The 25,916-nt window shown below is 36.0% G+C and overlaps 2 protein-coding genes across 5 annotated transcripts; one reads left to right on the top strand and one right to left on the bottom strand.

Annotated features, from left to right (window-relative positions):
- Window positions 1-614: 614 nt before the first annotated feature.
- Window positions 615-9,112, bottom strand: LOC113541657 (complement factor B). Its single transcript, XM_026938765.3, has 18 exons — window positions 8,955-9,112; window positions 8,117-8,317; window positions 7,838-8,023; window positions 7,551-7,724; window positions 7,322-7,408; window positions 7,079-7,212; window positions 6,645-6,792; window positions 5,881-6,012; window positions 5,656-5,748; window positions 5,174-5,314; window positions 4,911-5,020; window positions 4,481-4,607; window positions 3,871-4,018; window positions 3,512-3,591; window positions 3,180-3,286; window positions 1,418-1,550; window positions 1,122-1,168; window positions 615-927 (listed from the first exon to the last, which is right to left on the bottom strand). The coding sequence occupies exons 1-18, from the start codon at window positions 9,019-9,021 to the stop codon at window positions 766-768; spliced, it is 2,277 nt and encodes a 758-aa protein (XP_026794566.3). The 5' UTR covers window positions 9,022-9,112; the 3' UTR covers window positions 615-765.
- Window positions 8,372-25,455, top strand: slc29a2 (solute carrier family 29 member 2). Of its 4 annotated transcripts, XM_026938766.3 has the most exons (14): window positions 12,087-14,569; window positions 16,355-16,448; window positions 18,213-18,254; window positions 18,369-18,447; window positions 18,555-18,706; window positions 18,830-18,969; window positions 19,072-19,206; window positions 19,310-19,407; window positions 20,035-20,110; window positions 20,234-20,394; window positions 21,277-21,385; window positions 21,501-21,586; window positions 23,817-24,016; window positions 24,729-25,455. In XM_026938766.3, exons 3-14 carry the CDS (start codon window positions 18,232-18,234, stop codon window positions 24,838-24,840), a joined length of 1,371 nt encoding a protein of 456 aa, XP_026794567.1. In that variant the 5' UTR covers window positions 12,087-14,569; window positions 16,355-16,448; window positions 18,213-18,231; the 3' UTR covers window positions 24,841-25,455. The 4 variants fall into 4 exon arrangements, with proteins under 4 accessions (XP_053096380.1, XP_053096379.1, XP_026794568.1 ...); XM_053240405.1 differs by lacking the exons at window positions 12,087-14,569; window positions 16,355-16,448 and adding an exon at window positions 8,372-8,463; XM_053240404.1 differs by lacking the exons at window positions 12,087-14,569; window positions 16,355-16,448 and adding an exon at window positions 10,608-10,824.
- Window positions 25,456-25,916: the final 461 nt, after the last annotated feature.

Raw genomic sequence — 25,916 nt, 5'->3', positions numbered from 1 at the left:
TTTTCTACACTGAAAAAAAAAACAGTCACTGAATTTACTTGATGTGTACATCAGTTCCACATGAATGAAATACGTGTTGCATTAACAGAGTTTGTTTTTGTACAGCCCACATTATTTGATAATGTACGTATATGGTCAGGAAGGGGAGAGTTTTCATAGTATTTCATAGACTTTTAAAAATTTTTAGTTATTTTATTTAATTTAAATTGATGATAAGTCAATGACAAAAATAAACTGCTTAAAGTAAAATAGAGAGTATCATGTGTCTATTCTCCTCAGGTTAAGCTGAAACAGTTGTGTCTCATCTCTTCCGAGTCCATGGCGCTAGTCCAAAATGGTAACAGGAGGCCACACTATGAATCGAATCATAACCACTTCAAACTGTCTAATTAATAGCCATAAACTACTCATTAATGATTCAGCATTAAAGGGTAAATCTTGTCACCATTCAGTCATGTTGCTGATCTGGACCTTTGTAAGGATTTTCACAAAATTTAGTTGAATACCCTTGGTTTAGATGAACACCAGGGCAGGGTTAATTTTAATCACCAACTGATCTGCAGTGTTCTTTTGTAAATAAGTAATTATAATAATTGATTGAGACGTGACAATAATAAACCTACAAAATTTTATTGTCATACTGTCCTTAATGTTGAATACATTGATAAGAAAATCTCTAATGGCATTAAGTAGCTATTAAGTAGAGAAGCAAACAGTAAATAATTAAATGTTTACAGAAAATGTAAATAGTCATCCATTGAACCTTTATAAAAAGTTTAAAGGTGTATCAATGTCCCCATTGCCCAGGTATTTTTTAAGGAAGTCTTGCACTTTTGGACTGAAGAGGTTTGTGTGGAAGTCTCTGGTTTCAGTAGAATCCCCACCAGTAACACATATATCCTTCAGACCCCAGCTGATGACTCCAAGCTGTTTATAATGAATCAACATCGTTATAAAACTTTTATCTGTGCACTGTACTTCATATACTGTAGTATATAGATTGGGCTCAATCATTTAATTTTCCAAATTGTTATAATGCTATTCTGAGCCATTTGCATGTGGACACTTAAACAATAAGCTAGATCAAACATGAATTTGAAGAGGAGAGATTTAACTCTGACCTGGATCAAACGATTTTTTTCCACAAAAGTAGGACCGCCGGAGTCGCCTGTTGAAAAATGTCATTTAAGTAAGGACATAATTTGATAAACTGATGTGAATTCTTTTCAGAATAGTAAAGGTTCATTACACTCATATAAGAAAGATTCAGTGTAACTAAATTTAAGGGGAACATGAAGAAGCATCTGCCATTATGCATACTAATATATTCCTACAGTATTAAGTCTACAGTATATTTCATCTATGTCTTGCAAGTTGTCCCTGAGTTGTGTGCTAGTAAAAACTCATGGCATATTACCTTTGCAAGTAACATCATCTATGTAATTTTGTGAAGCTCCACCAGTGCATAAAAAGTTCTCTGTAATCATGTCCTTTGCAGTTTCTTTTCCGATTTTTAATATCTTTTCAGCCTGTTGAACACATTCATCTCTCTAAAGAAATGAGGAACCACAACATGACATTAGCAACTTTGTGCAGTGATACGTAAAAGACTGATTGGTGCCAAATTTTAAACATGAATTAGCTTTGTATACAGTTGAGGCCAAGGTACACTGAGGTTGAAGACATTCAAACACTGCATATTTCGTGTTACTATGTTAAGTCAATTAGGGTATTTAATTTATTTTCGTAATAGGAATTTTCAAAATAATATCTAAGGGGAAGGTTTGTTTCAGCTTTTATTTACTATATCAGATTATCAGTGGGCCAAATATTGACATGCACTTTGTAAGTGTTTGCTGACTTTTAATTGTTTGAAATTTGATCAAAATCTTGACGTAGTCTTTCCCGAGATTCTCGCAATACTTTGCTGGAAATTTTTCTCATTCCTTCTGACAGAACAGGTGTAACTCATTCAGGTTTGTGGGCCTCCTCACTCAGACACCCTTTTTCAGTTCAGTCCACAAATTTTCTATAGGATTCAGGTCAGGCGACCACTCCAATACTTTCACTTTGCTCTCATTAAGCCATTTTGTTACAACTTTAGAGGAATGCTTAGGATCATGGTTTTGTTCAATTTTTGTTTCATCTGGTGATGACCTGCAAACTTCAGTCTGACTTTTGTTTTATGCAGGGGCTTCTTCTTTGCCCAACAGCCTTTCAAGCCAATGGTGGATGTACATCCTTATACCTGATGCCTCCAACTCCTTCAGCAGTTCCTTTGTTGTTGTCTAGGCTTCAGCTGAACCTTTTGGACCAAAGGTCATTCTTTCTGGGGAGTTAATTTGTGCCACTTTCGTGAATAATCCTGTGTGCCTGTAGTCCCATGATTTTTATATTTGCATACAATTGTTTGTACAGATGGTTGTGGTAAATTCAATTGCTTGGAAATTGCATTTTTTCATGGTATCAACAGCAAAAAGTCACTGGATGTAAAGGAACTGCACTCCCAGGGTGCACACCCAATTAACTCCTAAATATGACAATTGGCCAATCAGAAGCTTCTAAAAGTCCTAACATAATTTTGTGCAATCTTCCAGACTGTTTAAAGAGACAGTCATCGTGGTGTATGTCAACTGCTGACCCACTGGAATTCTGATAAAGTGATTAAATATAGGTTTAAAACTTACCTCAGATATAAACAAAGTAGATGCCCTAATTGACTTGCCAAAAGAAATGTATAGTAAAATGCAATGTATGCAGTTGTAAAAAACTGAGATTGAATATCTTTAGCCTAAGTGTAAGTAAACGTTTTACCTCAGCTGTACAAAGTACTGTGCAAAATATGGTACATTTCATAATCTTGAGCAACTCCTGCTATATTACTCATATAATATGAGGATTGTTCAATCATTAAAACAAACATTTAAAAAGTTATCTTAAACCAAGAGAATTAAAGATAACCAGCCATATATAAATTAAAATGAATAAAAAGAACAAAAATCCAGAAATGACAACAATAGCTAAGTGAAAATGTTGGTCAGTGAATCTCGTAATCACCTGAATATAAAATCTATAGGCCCAACTCTGTTACCAAATATCTTTCATTTTTTAAATCTCTTAGAGTTAAAACATTACATAACATCTTCGTGAATTTCAGACATACAACACTACATATTTACCTGTTGCCCCTGCCGGATTTGGACATTTTTTTTTGGCTTTTTGGTCTTTTCAATATTATGTGTTATGAAATTTGCCTTCACAAGATCACTGTTCAATAGCACTTCCCCTGTAAGAGAACAAATGGAAAGCTAAAATTAACCTGCAGTTGCCTAAAGTGGTGTAGTTGAATGCAATGCCTGTTTACACGTCTATGCATTTTCTTCATAATACATCACTATGTTCACTTGGTTTATTTTTTAGACTTTTCTCCCTGTCTCTATGTGTATGATATACAGTATATACATCAGCAAGAGTAGTGTTGCACTGAAAGATTAAAAGATTTTTAACTCACTATGTTTTTCACAAGTCGCATCACTGGCAGACAGTTGCAGAGCCCCATTCGTCTCCTCAGTGCAGGGAATACAAATAGCTCTAGGATACACAGAGAATACGGAGTTATGAGAACTGTAGTCTCTCATTCTTAAGAGTAACATTTGGGAAAGTGCTGTGTATATATATATTTTTTACTTTATTTGTAATACAGCATTATACTCGCATAAGTCTCTGTCATAAGAGTCAGCTCTTAAATTTCTGTAAGTCAATTAAATAAGTTGTTAAGGTGTTGTGCGTGTTTATTTCTCATCTTCAATGATTAAAGTGGGCAAAATTGCTTTTATCCAATAAGAAACTGGATTAGCATAAATTCCTCACCTGAGGTCAGGACTGATTTTCACACCGCTCTTTAACTGAATGAGAGCCACATCATATTCATAATACTCCGATATTCCCGCTGCCTCCTTCTGCCGGGTATTGTAGTCAGGATGAAGTAAGAAAGTCTCCACCTCTGGTAATTTGGTATCTAATCAGAACAAAAGAAACAATTACTGAACATTACACAGTTCTTCTATATTCATCCAGTTTCTTGAAAAGACCTATATGTGTAACAGCCAGAGAAAACCCTTGATATGGTATAATTTTGACACTTTCCACTATATACAGTTCTGACAACTACAGGCATTCCTGACCTGAAATAAGTTACTCTTTTGCATCTTATCTCAACCACAAGGAAAGTTCTAGTATTAAAGTCTAGTCACCCCAATTGTGAAAATGGAGAAAACTGTATTTCAAGTTTCCATTTGATCTGTGATGCAGAAGCATCACAGAAATGTTATACTTATGGTTTCTTGAAGTTAAGGTGTCAAGTGTTTTAGGAGATTTTAGCCAAAACCTGATTTCCCAGAATTCAGTGGGAAATCAGTGACGTGTGACATGTTTTCCCAGACCACTATACACATGTGTGTGCTGCGATTGCATATAATACCTTTAGAATTGGGTGCTGAAAGTAGAATTTTTTCAGGACTATCATCAAACCTGAAGCAATGGGCAGCAGTTAGAATAAACCTGGGAGTGACTAATGATCCTATACAGTTTGACTGGCCATTGTCATGCTGTTAAGAACAGAAAAAAAAGAATCATACTTACAATTTTCAGCTACAATATCATTATAAATGTAGAGATGCCAAGATATAAAAGACTGACATCAACTGAACTCCAAACCATTTATGCTATAAGACATTTATGTTTATTATAAGAGAATCATCATTAATTTGCTGCAGCAAATCAGAACATATCATATCAATTCCAGTTTTGAAAAATTTTGATAGCAGTCATGTGATATGGGAGAGCTGGCTAATGAGTGGGAACTGGCAAATTGGGGAGAAAATGGGGGGAAATATAAAAACAAATCTTACAGTTATAGATATCTTTATCAGCCAGGGGTACGTGAGACGCATACTTGATTTAGACTCAGAGTCATAGTAGTCTTTGTAGAGTCCACACAGAGACATACTAGTGCTCTCATCTAAGGATGAAAAGCATATAGTAAAATGCACACACAATCACACACACACACACAAACACACGATCACATTCGCAGATAGAAAGAGCTGAGGGGAAAAAAACATCATGTAAATTTTGCTGATTTTAGACACAATAGGTAAAAAAAATTCAATACCAATCATTTCATCTAATGTCTCTCCAACTGTGTCCATGTCTGGAAGTATGAAAAAAAACTTCTCGTTGTTATCTCTTTTTGTCACCCACTCGTCAATTTTCTCTTTCTCAACATCCTGACCCACTCCAAATGCATAAATATCTGTAACATAACCAGGTCTGTATTAGAATATGCATATAGAATTTTAATTACTTCTATTTTTATAAAGGTTGCCTACTGACATTTAAGCATTTAACATTAAAAAAACATTTAGCTGCCTCTTGGCCCAGGTTACTGCTCATGTATGAAGAGCAAGGAGCCAATACAAAAATTTTACCTTGCAACAGAATTAAATAATTGTTAAATAATAATTATTAAATAATAATTATTAATTAAATAATAATTCAGAATTGTATATAGAACAATGTACATATACATGTCATGTACATATCTTCACTGTTATAGTATAAATGGATCCTGAGAAACATTTATGTTTTGCTCACCAAGATATTCATCCCGTTTCATATCTCCACTGTATACTGTTTGCTTGATTTCCTCAACAACAGGTTTGGGGTTTCCTCCCATATTGGCAATACCTGTAGACATAGTGAAATATGAAGCACTGTAAATATTAAGAATAAGAATAATTAGAATAATAATAAAAATTCATGTGGAATGTAACATTGAATCATCATCATGGAATTTAATTACGAAGGTGGGATTAATACCATCAGTGAACATGATTATGACGTGCTGTGTCTTGTCAAAGGCTGTCTTATTTTGTGCCTTCTCGAAACTGATGCTCCTTAGTATAGCTTCATAAGCTTTGCGAATGTTGGTTCCTGTTTTCTCTCCTTTATCTGCCAATTTTAAACAAACAACATATTAAATACACAGTTTTCGAAAAGTTATTTAAAAAAATTTAAAAAAAACATCACTTAGCTGATTAACAAATTACTTATGTGCTTGCAAAAAAAATTGGTAACACTTCATCTGTTTATTTGTCTATAGAATGTCATAAAACAGCCTTCTTAACAATAATATTGTCACATAATGTTTATCTGTCTGTTAAGAACAATGTTTCAATGAGTCCACATGAACTGAATTTAAAATTGTGATAGGACCAGGGATGGATTGGTACTACACATTAAAAGCTATAAACGGGATCCTCCAAATACAGTAAAAAGCAAAGGGACAAGTTAAAGTTTATAGATCATCTACTAAACAATAAGCAACTATACATTTTTGACATATAGTTTAGGATTTGTTGATAGGCTGGTTTATGACAATCTACAGTTGACTATCCAAAAATTATCAACTATTTATAGAGGATGCATTAGTTTATTTATTAAATAATGAACTTAAACTAATTAGAACTATCCACATTTAGTTTAGATTTAGGCTTTGAATAAACTCCATCCATTTAACGACCATGTATGTGAGACAGAGATTACACTGATTTTTAGCAGTGCTTCTCCAGGTCAAAACTCACCATCATATTTATAACGCTCTAACAATGTGAGAATGTCCATTAACTTCGTTTCATTACCCCTCTTGTAATCAGTAATACTAACAATTTTTGTCACATCTGTGGCAAAAATGATGATTTCATAATTTGGAGAGACCTCATAATAGCTTATCTGTTAAAAAAAAAAAAAAGATGATGAGATAAAAGAGCAATCAAGATGGAACACTCAGGCATAACCATTCAGACCTGGAATGGTGTGATAGGAAATGATTGACAGCCATACACTATAAAATGTGAATATTACTAGATTACAAGGTGCTTTAAAACAAAATCACAAGTACAGAGTTGATTGTACTGAGTACAAGATTTACCCATTGATTTAAAAATATTTTAAAATTTTACTCTTAACAAGATCTCAATTGTTAAAACCTAAAATTTCAAGTTTTATTCTAATATACCTTTGTTATGAGCTTCTTAATGACATCCTTTGCCTTATTAAAGTCTTTTTCATCTATGCTGTCAGATGCATCCAGGGCAATGTAGATGTCAAGATTTCCTCCCTGGTCCAAACGTATTTTCTTTCCAGCTTGACCTGAAATTTTAAAAATGAACTGCTATTTATTACTCAGTATAAAACCAGGTCATTTACAGTCACTTTCTAAAATGGAAAGGAAATTGTGACTTGTGCAGTCCTACTGTACCTGATTCCTCATGCAAGGTTATAGTAGTCTTTAGAGAACTGCTAAAAGCCTCCGCTACTTCTCCAGGAGTGTCGTACGTGAAATCAGCTAAAATGAAGAAAAGAGGACTATATCCAAATACCACCAAGCTGAGATCAGGCAAATGAAATATGATCCTGTATTACAGTATTTCTACGCTATAGAAATTTGGAGTGCACTCTGGTGTCTGTGGTACTATGAGGATGCTCACCATAGCACTCCGGCTCTTTCCCTGACCAATAGCCTCCATCCTGACACACACGCACTTTGGAACCTATTAGTTTTAGATTCTTATCACAGGTGTAGGTAACTTTGTCATCAATGTTGAAAATGTGACCTTGTCTGCTGGCCCCAGGTGGAGTGCCAGGGTCTGGGCAGTGATCAGCTGTGGGTAGGGTATATATTATTATAAGATCTGGCTGGCATTCTCATAATAATTTCATCAGAACTGTATGAGAGTTAATGAATTACTTAACAGTGGTGAAGCTCATTACTTACTGTTACGACTACAAATTGGTGTGCCACCACTCCACTTCCCATTGGCCTGACACACACGGGTGGCAGATCCTCGAAATGTGTAATCAGAATGACACCTATAGGTGGTTGTGTCATTCACGTAGTACAACTTATTAAAAGGGTGCACAACTCCATTCTCCAGAACATTTGGATTAGGACATGTGACCTCTGAAAGAGTCAGGGAGATACTGAAATAATTGCAGCTGTGTGTAAAGGACAATTTAGTGAAGGTGGGCTGTTGCAGAATGGTTTGTTACTTACTCTTGCACACTGGAGGTTTTGTGTTGACTTTGGGAACCCACTGGCCTCTGTCACATTCACGCTTTTTTACAGGATGTGGATAAAAACCTTCTGGGCAGACGTATCTTAGTATACTACCATCATTATACAAATTGGAGAGGATGTATCTGCCCCCAGTGATATCTAGATTGCTGTTAGGGCACTGAGATTCAGCCGGAGCACCTACAAAGGAACAGACACTTGAGTAATACATGAAGGGAAGATACTCAAAAAACGAAGGTGTTTTGATTAGTTTTTCTATATGTAAAATTCAGGATTCAAAAGAAGTTTTATCTGACATAACTCAACAACAAAGTAAACATTAAAAGGTAAGCAGGGCAGAACAGTATTTATAAACCATTTTATGTTTTTGTACTATTCTTTATTATACATTTAGATAGTTTAAACATTTACTTCACTACAATTAAAAGAAATCAACTCTCTTTTTTTACCTCCTTTTATTAGTCAACTAGTTTACAAATGAGCAATATTTTAAACTGCAGTAAACTTAGAGAAAAATATCTATAATTAATTTGTGATTGTAATTTCATAGTAATTGTTAAAGATTACATATATTGTAGATTGAATATCTATACTCATTTTAATTTTTAATGCTTAGCTCCTTTAGTGTAGATATTTTAATTTTGTTGTTCCAAGTAAATTTTTGAGTGCTGGATAATAACATTTCCTCAAGTTATTTCCTACTCAGTATGTAATATATAATAAATATAGTATATTTGCCCTTATAGAAGGGAATAAGTGTAAACATAAAATAAGCATGAAAACATTCCGATTGTAAAGACAAAGTCAATAATCTTACCGTATAGAAAGGAAAATTGGCTTAAAACCACCAAAAAGTATGAACTCCAAAAAAGCACAGACTGCATGTTGCCTTTTCAACCTCACTTGAAAAATAAAAGAAAAATAAGGAACTAGCAGGTAGAGGCATACTTATAAAGCGGGGGCTGAATGGGTCACATGGAGGGCAGAACTCATACCATACGGTCACTGTTTAACCCCAAGTCAAATAAAGAGGACCGTTGACCAACGATGTATAAAGTGATTATCAGTATTTTTTTTTCAAGTCATGTCAGGGAGCAAAATGAAACATGAAAATAAAAACGTATAAATAAATCAGTGAAAAAAATATGTGTATATCTGATTGGAAAGTAGTATGACTGAGGCACAACAAAGCAAATAAAACTTCAATTGAATAAAAATCTTTCTCAAATTTTGTATTTATTGTAGGAATCACAAAAGATATGAAAGTACAAAGGTCATATGTGTCAGAGCAAAAATAACTTAAAATATAAAATAATTTAAAATATTTTTTACATTACAAGACAGGGAACTACCAGACCTTCCCTGGTAGCACAGAATGTCTTCTCAAAGATGACGAGTTGAGCATTGGGAGTCCGAGGATTATCACTGAATATCAGGGGTGGAAAATACTTGAGTATTTGAACTTTACTATACTTAAAGTTACTATACTTAAGTATTGCTTTGGTGTATTTACCTGAGTATTATTGAAATTGAATACTTGTACTCTTATTTAATCACATTTCCATTAGAAAACACAAAAAGAGCCGTTTCGTTTGCCTCCCAAAAAGACCTGGCTAACTCCATTTAACTTGTAATCTAAATTAGCAATATTTGCTAATACCAGGTTAGACAAGCATTGGTTCCAGTATCTATAAAACAATTTGGCTAGGCAGCAAGTCAAATTTTAGCTAATGGTAATTTTTTTTTTTTTATTTACAGGATATTTTACTTCAGATTATTTCTTTAGCAAATTATAGAGTATTAGTCACTCATATGACCAGCAAACTTAGCTTGAATGATGTTTTCTGGCAGAATGGCATAGTTGCTTTAAAACGAAAAACATCTTCTAACTGTTTTAGATACGTATGCTACTTTTCACATGAAAACCTGATATCAACTTAATTTCATCAGTTAAATATATATTAATATTTGAGTACATTTAAAAGTAATTTTGCTCATAATATTTTGCTGAATACCTTCACTTTTAATAGAATTGAGATTTCAACTCATTATAATATAATTTCCCATATAAATGCCTTCATCAGACACCATTCATCTCCATTAGCCATCAAAGTTTTTCTCCAGTATACACAAGTGATAGCAAGTGTGTATAATTGGCCTTATCTTTAATTACCATAGTCCTCCTCATAACACATGACGGGCTCAGAAAGCAAGCAGGTCATATCCAAGGTCATATCTATAATAAAATGAAGAGCAGTACGGGTACTGTCATCAACCTATACTTCTGCTCCTCAGAACCTGTGGTGTGATGGTTATTCCCAGTGGAGTCCTACTTCTTAGGGGCTCTTTACAGATTACAGTAAAGATTTTATTGTGGGTGTATATGTAAACAGACCATAAATGTGAGCATATGTAAATAGAACAGTACCTCCTCTCCCAGGATGGCATTTGGGTTGTTTTAGCTAGACTACATCTTGACTTATGCATCTGAAGACCACATTTGAGGCTGTTATATATGCTATATGCTATATGAAACTATATGCTTTCCTAGGACATTATAATGTAATTATATAATTACAGAGCTTGGGTTACTATCTGTGCGTGTGTGAGCTTTGCATGCTTTCCCTGTGTCCATGTGGGTTTCCTCCAGGTTCTCCATTTTCCTCCCACCTCCCAAAAACATGCAGGTAGGTGGATTGCCTATGCTAAATTGCCTTTAGGTGTAAATGGGTGTGCAAATGTATATGTGCTTGGCGTTATGGAATCTAGAGTGTATTCCAGCCTTGCATGGGATTGGCTCCAGATTCACAGTTAAAGAAGCTGAATGAATGAATGATCACTAATCTGAATTTAGCCAAATCCATTCTGTACATGTCCTGTGTCTTTTAAGTTAAGCTCCTTTAAGTGTCTCTAGTAGCAGTTGTCTAAGAAAACTGATTATGTGAATTTAATTTCTTCTTAAAAGAAAAAGTCTTACTCAGTGACCTTTCACCTTATGCATGGTTGGCTGAGTGACCCTAGTTTAATGTGCCTGCATGCAATTTTGAATGGTGTCAACTTAGATGATGGTAGAATCAGTAGTTAAAGAGATGATAGTACCAGCAGTTCATATGAAAAAAAATATTGAATTATTTTTAGGATTAAGTTATTGTTTAAGGGTTACATGTAAAATAAAAAATGACGATTTACCATTTACTTATTCTTCTGATTGGTCACTTTAACTAGAGTTGTTCCTTCAGTGCATGGGCGTGGGTCTTGTGAATTTCAGGAAACTTTTGTTGAAACATGCTGACACAGCATGCAAGGTTACCACAACAAAATATGCAGAATGCTGAGTGAGTTGGTTTTGCAATGTAAAGGAACTTCCACCTCTGCATTTCAAAATGAAATTCTTTCCTTTTTTACAAAATAGTACTTGTTAATCATCAACATCAACACTATTGAGAGATTGATAAGATAGTTAGTAATGTCAACCAGGGGGAAAAAAAACAATAAATTGCATGAAAAATAATTACTAAAAATAAAAATCTAATGATCATGGTGGTAATCTTACACTGAAAGAAACAAGTACATGGTTACCTCTTGAAAACATGAGCACATTTTTACACACTGATTTATCTACCAAATGGTGAATTGAAAATGTTACTAAAAGCAAAGACACTCTGAAAAGTTAAGTGAACTCTTGCGAAAAATAAACACCGAAAAAAGTCCACACACACACAATCACGCGTACACACACACAAACCTCATCCTAATTCCCATAATCCACACAATCCTGTGCCAGTTGTTGATAAAGAGTTCTCGTAAGTTTGTTGTGCAGACTGAAGTACAAAGTCCAGAAATCTTTGGGGTTAATAGTATTTCCCATTATTAACAGGATTACTCAACAACAGCACAAAAGTGACTCAGACAAAATGTAACTCTCAGAGTGCATATGAATACTCCAAAAGCAAATCCTAGATGAGCAACATAGAGCATAGAACATACATGATAATAATTCTTATCAAATCGTATTTATTCATTACTCAGGGAATTTACGGAAGACTGAGATCATTTAGAAGAATCTATGATCTCTGAAGATCTATGCTTTCCACTAGATTTTGAAGTGTGGCATTCAGCCAGAAGAGCATTAGTGAGATCAGGCACTGATGTTGGGCGAGGAGACCTCCATACAGTCAGCATTCCAGTTCATCCCAGAAGTACTCAGTGGGGTTGAGTTCAGGGCTCTGTGCAGGCCACTTGAGTTCTTCCAGTACAATCTTGGCAAACCATGTCTTCATGGAGCTCACTTTGTACACGGGGCATTGTGATGCTGTAACAGGTTTGGGCCTCTTAGTAACAGTGAAGGGAAATCTTAAAGCTACAGCATACAAAGACATTCTAGACTATTGTGTGCTTCCAACTTTGTGACAACAATTTGGGGAAGAATCACATATGGGTGTGGATTAAAACTAATATAAATATATATATAAAAAACTCATCACAGGTTGCACTACATATTCTAAAGATTTAGGAAAATTGTTGATTAAATATCTACGTATGCTTTCATCCGTTGCAACATTTTTAAGTACCCTTATTGCTCACAAGGTTTTTAAAGGCTTATTTTTGTTTAAAGTGGCTTCAAAATGGCCATCAGGTGAGTTGATAACCACAGTAGCATATGTTTTCTTACTATGCCAGTTAAAAGTTACATTTTTTTCTTCCATCAGACTCTCTATACTAGCAAGTATACTTAATTAAATTCTAAGTATGTGCCCTGAAAAATGTGCTTAGCCAACAAATTTCACTTTAATTATCAAAACATGTTCAGGTCACTCATCCTCTGCAACTCCATTCTCACTTATGTGTGATGATGATAATCAAAATGAGAAGTTATTTCCCATTCTAAACTTATCACTCTTTACAGTTTGTTGTTGTTTTTCTGTAAGCAGATTAGGTTATTAATGTAGAGGTAGGCAGGGAGTCTTTCAGTGGAAGTGTGATTTTTCTCCCTTTTCACATTTAGTGCGAACCAGACTTTAAAATGCTAGAACCGTATGCAAAATAGAAACATATTTTGGTTCAGGAAAGGCTATAGTTTTCAGAACATCCCAAGAGATCAGCAGAATGTGAAATACACAAATGTCATGGTCAAAGTTACTGACATCACATTTTCCCCATTCTGATGTTTGACGTCAATATTAATTGAATCTCTTGGCCTGTAGCTGCATGATTTTATGCGTTGCTTGGATTGGATAATTGCATGAATGATCAGGTGTACAGGTGTTCCTAATAAAGTGGTTGGTGAATGTATTCAGTACATTCTATGTTTCATAACTCCATCTGTAAAACTACATGTACTAAATGAAACGTATCTTAAATATATTTTCAGTGCTAATTTACTTTTGCTTGTTTACATTTGGTGGCCAAAACAAAAACATGAGAGTCTAGCAGATTTTAATAAAGTGTTAGACTTTGTTTCATATGCAACTGTCGGATTTGTGAGACATTTTGAGACTGAGGAGATAATTGCTTAGGAAATGAGCAGAAAGTGCAATTTACCTGCAGAATGTGATAGTCTCACATGCCAAGTTTTCAGTGCTATTATTAAAAAATCCTAAAGTAAAATTAGTTCTTGTTGAGGTTTTCGATAGGGGGTAGACTTTGATTCATATGCAGTTTATATCTTTGTGAGATATTTTGAGAATGATGAGGTGAGGCATCAGAAAGTAATCAGAAGGAGAACTTTGCCAATGATAGTCTGAGACATAGCCATTATTATTTATTATTATCCATTCATTTTCCATACCACTTATCCTAAACAGGGTTGCAGGGGAGCCTGGAGCCTATCCCAGGGAACAAGGCAGGGGACACCCTGGACGGGGTGCAAACCCATCACAGGACACAATCTCACACCACAGAAATGCTAGTCTGCCTATAATACATGTCTTTGGACTGGGGGAGGAAACCAGAGTGCCCAGAGGAAACCCGTGAAGCACAGGGAGAACATGCAAGCCCCCCCCCCACACACACACACACACACACACACACACGCACACGCACACAGGGCAGAGGCGGGATTCGAACCTCCAACCTGGAGGTGTGAGGCAAACGTGCCAGCCACTAAGCCACCATGCGCCCTCATTTGTGTTTTGATAGTGTGTTACACTGTGTCTATGACTGTTGTGATCAAATCTGGAGGATGCTTTGAGAATGAGATCTTTTCCCATTTTTATTCAGAGCCTTTAGTCTTGTACGACTGATATTAGAGCGCTTATGGCGCCATCTACAGGCGGCAGGCTGTAAAATTACTGAACCTTTTAAGGTGAAGAGGAAACGTGGAAAAAGCACGTGGTCAGGCTGTACATGATGCGCGCGCGCCAATATTTTGAAACAGAGCGCGCGCTGAAGCTGTGACAGGTCTCACTACTACGCACTGTGCACCTTTCACAAGTAAGTATTATTCTGATCATATATGTGAACCTAGGCTAAGATGGCAGTGCAGATAAGGTCAAATGAAACCTCTATAATTGCCCTGTTTATCTTTATAGCTTTTTATGGATAAAATAAAATTGCTTGTTCCAGGTTTTGTAGCCTAAGGTGAGATTATTATGCTTATGCATAATAACAATAATAATAATAGGAGTTGAAACAAAATAAGCACGTGGACAGTTTATTATGCTTACTGAAGTGCTGTATGTATTGCATCGGTGTTCGAGAGTAGTGTAATAAACATTCAGAATAATGGGTTTCACTTTGCGGCATAACTGAATTGGCGGCAAAATGTGCGTGAAAGAGCGCGCGCGCTTTCACGCACAGCACTTTAAGGATTAAATAAATACTCAGAAGAAGGACTAAGTGTACGTTCATATCCAGATAATCTGTCTGTGTGCCTATTAACCAGATATCAACATATTAACATATTAACATATTTCCCTATGCTCCCATAGGCAACTGCATGAAATGAAATTATGGTTATGTATATATATTATATATACATATATTATATACATATATATATTACGTATATATAGCCATACAGGTCCATGTTCCATGCATATATGTTGTGTATATACAAAATATATCACAAAGATTATATTTAGGTTGATCAGGAAGAGGAACCACGGAATCAATAGCAGCAGGATGTAGTTATGGAAGGCCACTGAGGTCAATACATAGCATTTTACAGTATCTGTTACTGTAAGCTTGTTGTTATACTGTACAGGCTATAAAGATGCGTAGTGACTCCAAGGTATTTTTGTGTAACTGATTTGTTCATAATACTGCTACTTCATAATTTCTTGATGTAGCCCTATGTTTATGTTTTATTGATTTAGTTTTATTTATTTGTGTCTCTCGATAACTTGACTGGGTTACTTTGTTATTTCAACTGTGATACAACATTGAATCAAAATTCAGAAATGGCAGGACAAAATGCAATATTCAGAATGCACTAAGGGTGTAACGACGCATCATGACACAATGCATTGCGATGCAAAAAGTTTCGTGAAAATGTGCGATTCAAATTGTGCAAATCGGCATACTGTTAATTATGCATCTAATGCAATTGTAATGTTTGAACACGAGAGGTCCCAATTTGCATTTTATGTAATATGGTTACACGGCCATGTTATAGCAGTTAAAAAGAGCTCTTCAGGACCTTTCAAACAACACCAGCCCTGCACCACTGCGATCTATGGTGCCCAAGAAAGAGGTTTTTGAACTTGGGCATTTTAGCCAACTTTGGAGCTCTATTTCCAGTTAAAATTATGCCTCAGACGCTGCCATGGAGCTCATTATGTTTCAGTGGATCATTTTTCCCAGATCAGAGACTTTGCTTATTCAATCAAATTTAGGGGAGAATTTCTAAATTTATTTATTTATTTTTAAGACATGGTGAACCTGTAGAACATTTTGTTTACAATATTAAACCTCTGTTCATAGCAATGTTTTTATTTAGTTTGTTTTATACAGACAGAAATGCACATTGATCTGCATAGTTTATGGTTCAGAAATGGAAAAAAATGGAGACTTTTCAGTCATAATTTTAACTTTTTTTTTTTTTTCAAAATAAATCAAATTGAATCTAATGTATGGTTACACCCCCTAGAATGCACGGTCAGTTCAATGTGGGTTTCCTCCTACCTCCTAAAAAACATGCAACAGGTTGCACATATATTGGCCCCAATGGCATACAATGGCATACAATGGCTTACGTCATCATTATGCACGTTGTAGGTAAAGTGAAACAACCTTGCCATGCTTTAGCACACGTGTTTAACTCAGAGGCAACTTGAATTGACTAAGTTGACGTCCGAATCTCTTACCCAAGGTAAGATACTATTTTAGATAGCATGACCTACACACACTATTCTTATCATAAACATTCTTATCCATATTTTGATTTGAATAGATAAACTGTAGTTTAACTTGCTTGAATAGTTTTAAGTGGTTAAATGAGGTTTTTGGGTGTGGGCATGTGAAGTCCTGTACTGGTTTTATCTAGTTTATTTTGAGGTGTATTTACATTTTTTCTGCTTGTTTTTGACAATGAATTGCTTTTTTTGTGTTAGGTTAGGGTTTATCTTAAAGTGTAGTATACCAGAGAAATGTTACAGTTGATTCATCTACAAATCATCACAGAATCACATTTTATCACATTTTAGTTAACGAATAAAACAGAATTGCTCTGAATAGTGTTAAATGTTTAAGCAGTCCTTTAGAACACAGCTGGTCTATCAAAATTAACAAGCGGTGTCCATGAATGAATAGCAAGTAGTGCCAGGAATTGAGGAAGTAGTGTGTTCAAGATCTTCGCGGCAACGTGGTTCTTATAGAATTGTCTTAGAGAAATGGGAAGGTATGAGCGATCTGTTTATGCTGGATTAGTAGTGGAAAGGTCTTTGTATTAGAAGAAGCAGTTGGTCTGTATACTACAGTGAAAAAGATAGGTAACTTAGACATTTGAAGAAAATGTTTCAGTGGTTGGTAAGTCATATGGCAAGGAGCTGAACTATCTAAGCTGTAACAAATGTGTCAACGTCTGAACTACAACAGATATAAACCAGATTACTCATTTATTCATTTCCTCATCTTATTTTATGGACTACAATGAAGCTACAATGAAGTTCATTTGAATGTACCGCAAGGGAGTATGAACAGAAATAACCACGGAAAAGGGTGGGAGTTGGTGAGAATGACGTTGGGGAGAAGGTGGGATTGGGATTGTAGTTTTATATAGTCTTGAAGCCCTTTTTTATATTCCTGTTATACCACATCAGTGCATTGTAATAGTAAGTTTTGTAATGTCTTCACGATGGAGGGATTTGTTCTGGAGACATCTGGAGACATATCAAGCTGTCTTATTAACTTCAAAAGAGAGAAAAGTCTAGAGAGGGAACTTATAGCTGCTGTAAGTCATAACAGGAACTGTAAGAGCTATAAAGTTACAGCTATGAAATTATTAGATAATGTATCAATTTTTTTATTAAATGTCTGTTTCAATATATGGTTGTGTGTTCTGTGTTCCCTCCCGGGTGGCTGATAGATATTGCACTTGCCTTTGCTACTTCCTGTGGGCAACCATTTTAAACAGGAATTGTGGTGGTAATGGGGTGTAGGAAAGGAGACGTTTTTTTTGACCTACATTGGAGAGTACTTCTGAATGGCCTAACTCCCTTGTTTTTAGCTTTGTGAATTCTTTATTCCAATAAAATGTCAAGATCTTCTCTACTTGTTGTGAGTAGCGTCAAAGACCCTGTCCCACATGGAAGTGGCTATATTATACTGAAATGAAGTCATTACAGGAAACAACTTGTTTTGCAGATGCTGCACATTATAAAATATAACTGAAAATGGATAAAAGTATGACATTCTGTAAGAAATAAAAAAAAATTAACTGAAAATAATCAACTTCAGGGTTTCCTATGACAGCACATTATCCGACGTGTTTTACTCCTTACTTAGCCTACTATAAGATTTTATATGGGCAGTGAGAATTTGGTAATAAACATCTAAGTCCATAATTTTGAACTAATTTCCTCTTTCATATCATTCTATTTATTATTGAAGGTTTCTTTTCTCTCTCTGTCTTTAGGCAGAACTGGTGGATAAACATGCTCTGTGCATCAGATAACAGGTGGGTCATATGCTTATACTCATAACCCACATTTTGGTTTTAGAATTTGAGAGATTTATGACTAAGTAAAACTAACTACCCTAATACCAAACTAAGTTGCTTTTTCTTTGACAGAGGCCTCGTGGCCATCATCTTTTTCATACTGGGCATGGGAACACTTCTTCCATGGAATTTCTTCATCACTGCCTTCGATGTAAGAACCTGAGAGGCTTTTTGAGAGAGTACATTATGCTTTTTATGTCTGCATAGTTTTATTTTTTTTGGCAAAAATCTATAGCACTCATTTGTTGTTTTTCACAGTATTTCAATGAACGCCTAAATACAACAACGTCAAGCAATGTTTCGGAATCTGACCAGACCAGAGATCCGTATATGTTCGACAACATGTGTGTGCTGCTTTCCCAGCTACCTTTGCTGTTGTTCACATTCCTGAACTCATTTCTCTACCAGCAGTAAGTACATATTCCCATGTTCATGTGCAGTATTAGGGACACTACAGATAAAAAAAGGTCAAACTATGTCTCTGACTGCTTTGGAGGGTGTGGGATGTGATGTCTCTTTATTTTGCGTTGCAGTATTCCAGAAAGGATGAGGATAGCTGGCAGTATGGTGTTCATTTTACTGCTCTTCATCCTCACAGCCACTTTAGTGAAAGTTAAAATGGAACAGGATCTTTTCTTCTCCATCACAATGGCAACCATCTGGTTCATCAACAGTATGTCTTGCCACATTATGGCTTAATACAAATAAATAGATACAGCTAGCATTACATGAAAGTTGTCAGTGTTGTGATAATTGTAAACTTCTCTGTTTATAGTGTTTGGGGCAGTTCTTCAGGGCAGTCTCTTTGGTCTGGTTGGGAAGTTTCCCCCAAAATATAGCTCGTGGTTTATGAGTGGCCAGGCCATGGCTGGTATCTTCTCTGCAGTCGCCATGTTGATGTCTATGATCTGTGAGTATCACTGAGCTCCATTTGCACAATATGAAACAATTAATATGTTATTGTGGTTCCTTATTGGAAGTTGTCTTTGACTGAGTTTGCCTTGTATCTTCAGCTAAAACAGACAATGAGAGTGCGGCTTTAGGCTACTTCATCACTCCCTGTGCTGCCACACTCCTCACGCTGTGCTGTTACTCAGTGCTGCCTCACCTGGTACGTTCCATCATTACTGCTTTCTTAGTTCATGAAAACATTTAGGGTGTTATAAGACAGTGGTTATCAAAGTGGAGTCGGGGGAACCCAGTGGTCTATGAAGCATAGCCAGGGAGTCTGTGAGATACACAGTATACTGTGCATGCACACACACACACACACACACACACACACACACACACACACACACACACACACACATATATATATATATATATATATATATATATATATATATATATATATATATATATATATATATATATATATATATATATGTATAGAGAGAGAGAGAGACACAACACACCGATCAGCCATAACATTAAGACCACTGGCAGGTGAAGTGAATAGCTTGTATTAACTCATTACAGTCAGTTCAAACTAATATTTGAGTTGTTTGGATTATACTCAGAGGGCTGTGATTTTACATTTAAATGGCTCATCTGCATCCAAAACATTTGAGAACCCATGTTATAAGATGTAATCTAATCATGTTTATCTTAATAAGTTCCACACTATACAGCACAGACACACACCTTAGTCACACAGAACAGCAACTGATTAATTCTAAACTTAGTTACTGTGTTATACATGTATTTTATTTATTATAATTTTTTTTTTTTTCAGAAATTTGCTGGAGTATATTTAAAAGACGGAACTAGAAATAAAGAGACTATGCCAGATTTGGATCTAAAACAAAAGGGTTGGTCTCAGACATTGCCAAATAATATATCTGTCTTGTGCATTTATAATAAAAGTTACTTTTAGTAACTTTTGAGACTTGAGGAACTTTCATGTTGTAAATGATTTTTGTCTGTTGCTGTAGAGAATGTGACCTTGGTCAAAGTGAATCCCACTGATTCTGACTACACTCCAGACTGCACTGGTAAAAGCATGTTAACTAACCCTGATGCTGAAGCCTTCAAGACTGTGGAGAGAGCAGAGAAACAAGAAGAGAAGTCACCAGTGGTGGCAGTGTTTAAAAAGGTACATTAAAAAAAAAAAACTTTTATATAATGATACACATGCTGCTGTAAGAGTATATAAACCCCAGCAGGTCCCTTAGATCCATGAGTTCAGATCAGCTGGTAGTACCTGCAGGCCACATCCAGCCAACACTACTGCTCAACACTTTCACACTACCCAAAATTCACAGCAGATCCGTAGTGTAGCAACCACAACTGCACAGTGCATGTGAACACGTCTCATAGTGCTTAACTAAAACCGTTGAGTAGTAAGCTTCTTTTTTACAGCGTTTTTAAATATCCAAAGGGTAGTTACCATAAACTGCTGTGTATACAGTATACAGACTTCCATTACAGCCCTCACAAAAATGCTGATGTGGCCCGGGCAGAATTTGAGTTTGACACTCCTGTGGAAGAAATTTAATAAATTAATATCCAGAACACCAAATCTATGCCAATAATTTGAGCTTTACTGCAATTTTACAGCTGGAGATATGAGCGTACACACATACTATACCTCCACTCATCTCTACCCATTAAGACAGGTGAACAGTTTATATACTGGTTTGAGAGACAGTTACACAAACTTGCAGACCTTCACTCAGCATCCCTCCACATCAATACATGTATACCAGAGTCCACATCCTGCTCAGCACCCTTCCATGTCAAAACACACACACCAAAGTCCACTTACACACCCAAAATGCATTAATCATGCAAATGATTAGTTTCTGTAGTACAAATGATTCATTTATTGATCGGCTTTTAACTCTCGAGTGGATAAATGCCTTTTATTCCCACGCCCCTGTTGTAAAGGGGTTTTCCAGACTACCACACATAGTTTATAATATTCTATGTGGGTAATGTTCTTAGTCATCAAAATTTTTTTCTTTCTTTTTTTTAGATTTGGGTGATGGCCTTGTGTGTGACGTGTGTTTTCGCAGTCACATTGTCAGTTTTTCCAGCAATCACTGTGTTGGTGAAGCCAAATGGCCTGTTTACAGGAACACTGGGTAGGCCTCTATTACAACGCACTCGTTTCCAAGTACTAAAGAAGAAACCAGAGTAAAGCATGAATTCAATTTCTCTTTTCATTTCTCTCTCTCTCTCTCTCTCTCTCTCTCACAGCCGATATTTTTACACCCCTCTGTTGTTTCATGGTCTTCAATGTGATGGACTGGATTGGCCGAAGTGTCACATCCATTGTTCAGTGGGTAAGACAAAAACATTTGACCCTTTAAGGCTATGCATACATTTCATGTAAAATTATATTTCAATGTTCACCACTCATATCAGAGGTTTCTTCAGTTCTACTGACTGGTAGGGAATTCCTGCTACTCATTTCTGTTGAATTTTATTTCTGTAGCACTTTTAACAATAGACATTCAAAATTAAAATTCAAAATTCAAAATTCATATGTTGATTTAGATCCCAAACAAGCAAGCCAGAGGAAACAGTATCATGGGGAAAAAAACTCCCTGAGATGATACATGGAAGAAACCTAGAGGAAGCAGACTCCAAAGGGAACCTTCTCTTCTGTCTGTCACCTGATAGGTGGATTATGAATCATTAGTGTGTAGAGGTTTAGAAAATTAAAGTCCAACAGCATTAGATTAGTTCTGAAAAGATGTTCACTATGAACATATTTTGAGCAGAAGCCCTGAGATGAGCACAGGACAGACTTTATAAAAGTCTTTATAAAAAATGTTTCAACAAGCTATTAGTGCAAATATGTGGGAAAAAAACCTTAAAAGCCTGTCGTTACCCAAATTGGTCTTGTGTCAATACTGCAACAAGATTCAACAGGAACAATAAGAGGTAGAAAAGAAGAAAACAAGGAGAACACTGCTGTTCACTATGTGGTGCGGGTTTCAGAAAAGTCAAGTGGCTTTATTGTAATTGCTCTAATCGCAGACAGATGGAACAGAAACGAAATATAACTCTCTTAGAACATGAACAAGTCGGACAACAGGATAAGTAACACAGTGATAGACATTGTAAAGTCAGTAAATACAGACAATAGACTATACAACAGACAATACATTAACAAATGATACAGCACAGGAGATTGCTTTAAGACATGAGAAGCCCGGCCTCCCCTGAGATTTCATCAAAATGCAGCAATAGAATGTTTTTATTTTAATGTAGAAATGTGTCTATATTTATCACTGCAATATCAAACTGTACTGAACAGTAGTATTGCTACTAGTATAATCTCTGTTAATAGTCCTGAGCAGCATCAAGAAAATGTGTCTGGTTAAATATTATGTCTCTCATGTAAACTGATTGAGTGCAGTGAGTTGAGTAGGGTAGCAGAGTGAAGTGATTTGTTGTGGCATTGCGATAAGGCAGAGCTGCTTAGGAGTCTAATGGCCTGTGGGAAGTAACTCTTCATGAATCTGGGAGATGTGGCCAGATGTTCTGTAGCCTTCTGTAGTTCTGTAGAGAAGTGAAGTGCAGATGTCTCTGATGGCTGGAAAAATTGACCAACTTGACCAACTGTTTCAGTACTCTTCAGTAAACATCGCAGTGTTGTGTATTTCAAACCCAGCAACTTGAAGGACAATATATTTGAAGGACCAGACATCTAAGCACAAGAAAAGCAAACATTGTACAAGGTGTCCAAAAAGGCAGGAACCAACGAGAGTAAAACTGTATTTTGTATTTTTTTATTTTCAACACATGCTCTACATGTTCATCCTTACTCTTAATGCATTTCCTCAGCCATTGTATCATACATCTGTATCATATTTGCTCAACATATTCCCATTACTTCCTGACTTTTCGCATATTTGCAGTGCAGTATAGAGGGGAATATGTAAATTTGTGTGTGGAGGAAACAAGGTAGTCCACAGGTCGGCACACTTGAAGGAGACTTGTCTTGAATGACAATAATGCATACAGTGAAGGCAACTGCTTTAAAAGAGGAGTAAAGGAGGCCCCCTCTCTCAAATTGGAGCAAACACCTTTGAATCAAATGTCACAATCTCCTAGCTTGTTAATATTAGGAATTCCCCAACATTCAGTAGAACTGATGATGATGAGTGGTGAAATGTCAAAAGTCCACTCACCAAGAGTTACTGCTATTAGAGTAAGTAAGGAATAAAACAAGACAGGGTGTATTGTTATAGAAAAATAATAAGTGGATAACATATTAATGATAATAAATGCACATATCTTGTATTCATTCTCTACTGTCTTTCTATACTATCTTGCATCAGAGAAGTAGCCTGATAGTGTTTTGTTACACTGCACAGCCCTTGTATTGGTATAATGACAATAAGATTGAATTGAATAGAATAAACCTGTGATTTGAATTACACTCTGTCAGGGCTGCTTTTAATCCAGTCAGATTAACATCACAGTGGTATAATGTTAGTTTGTGCACATCTAACCATGAATTTGCTCCTGTCAGAAAGTAATAATTGCTATCTGTGGTTGTAGCCCAGAAAGGACAGCTGTCTCTTCCCGATCCTTGTGGCAGCTCGTATGATCTTCATTCCTGCGCTCATGCTGTGCAACATTCCATCTCGCACCTATCTATCAAGTCATTTCAAACATGAGTTTGCCTACATAGTCATCATGTCATTGTTTGCCATGACAAATGGATATTTTGCCTGTCTCTCCATGTCCTATGCTCCACAGTAAGTAATACTACACATCACAGTACTCTCTTAAAGCATAATCAGTTAAAATCCATAATTTAATAGGTTAGTTCAATAAAACTATTGTCTAAAATGAAATATAATTTACACTATATGGCCAACTGTTTGTGGACACCTGACCATCACACCCATAAGTGGTTCTTCCCCAAACTGTTGCCACAAAGTTGGAAGCACACAATTGTAAAGGATGTCTTTGTATACCGTAGCATTAAGATTTCCCTTCTTTGGAACTGAGAGGCCCAAACCTGTTCCAGCATGACAATGCCCCTGTGCACAAAGCGAGCTCCATGAACACATGGTTTGCCAAAGATGCAGTGGAAGAATTCACGTGTCCTGCACAGAGCCCTGACATCAACCCCACTGAATACCTTTGGGATGAATTGGATCGCTGACTGCACCCCAGGCCTCTTCACCCAACATCAGTACCTGACTTCACTAATGCTCTTGTGGCTGAATGGCCAGAAATTCCCACAGCCACACTCCCAAATCCTAGTGGAAAGCCTTCCCAGAAGAGTGGAGTTTATTATAACAGAAAAGGAGGGACTAAATCTGGAATGGGATTTTAAAAAAAGCACATATTGGTGTGATGGTCAAGTGTCCACAAACTTTTGGCCATATAGTGCATTTTTTGTTAATTGTGTTTTAATCAGAATACTATTAGTATAATCCTCATTCATTTTTTGCTCACTAGGTTGGTGAGGTCGAAGGATGCAGAGACAGCTGGGGCTTTGATGACCTTTTTCCTGGCTTTGGGACTGTCGCTTGGAGGTGCATTCTCATTTGTCTTGAAAAAACTGCTATAGTTTTCAGTGATCACTCACTGGTCATGTTACTGCTATTTGAGCATCTATTCTACTGTGTTGTGCTTTGATTCAGAACAAATTTTGATGATATTCTAACATTTCTGGCATTGTTAGCACAGTAATTCAACTTCAAAAATATTTGCAAAATTATACTGTAATATTTATTCATCATTGGGGCCAGCTGACACTTCCTGGCACCTAAGGACCATAATTTCTTCAAACTGATGATTATACTTCACCCAGGTGTATCATGTAATCTTGATGATGTTGGCCAAGAGTAATCAGATAATATAGGGTGGTGTAACAATTAAATGGCAGCCCATTAACATTATCCAAAAGGGAGACTTGTGTGAATTTTTTTTTATTATTCTTTTTTATGGGTGTATTTTATGGTGTGTTTTTTTTTTCCCCAAAGAATATTTTAGTCAGTGTTTTGAATTAATGTTGCACTGTATAACTTTGTGTTTTTTTTAAAGCAGCTTTTTTTTTTATGCTTTTAATGATTTTATCCCTCGTATGGGTTATACTGTATTCATTTGAATCAAGGTCAGTTTTATGGTTTTTCACATTTTTCTAATAAAACTGTCGTGCCTGTCAGGTCATGCATTCACTACATGTTACTGTTGTCTACTCACTCTAAAGTTTGTTTCAGTGTCTTTGTCTTCCCTCCAGCAGAGTCGATGTCCACAGTATAACCTCACATCACTTCACTGAAGTGTTATAGTTAAAGAATAAACAAATATTGTTCTGTACAAGAATCTGAAGGAGACCATTAGCATCTCATTTTATGAGAAATGACTGATGCTGCACTGGCCAGCTGTGCTCTGACCTGCTCCATGATCTCACACAGCTGTTTATACTCTACACTTCACACCTCCTTTGCCCTCCTAATAGAAACATGTTAAAATGTATTTATACAATGGCTATGGAAAACAGCTGTTTCTTTTTGGCTGGCATGTGTAAATAATTTATTGTATCACAATGTCTCCAATACAGAGTCAGTCTAAAATATAATCGATGCTCAAAATCAAAGTGCCTGATTACTATTCATGATAAGATGTAACCACGGCAACAGG

The sequence above is a fragment of the Pangasianodon hypophthalmus genome, chromosome 15 (genome assembly GCF_027358585.1).
Source record: "Pangasianodon hypophthalmus isolate fPanHyp1 chromosome 15, fPanHyp1.pri, whole genome shotgun sequence".
Lineage (NCBI taxonomy): Eukaryota > Metazoa > Chordata > Actinopteri > Siluriformes > Pangasiidae > Pangasianodon > Pangasianodon hypophthalmus.
This window is presented reverse-complemented; position numbering and strand designations above follow the sequence as displayed.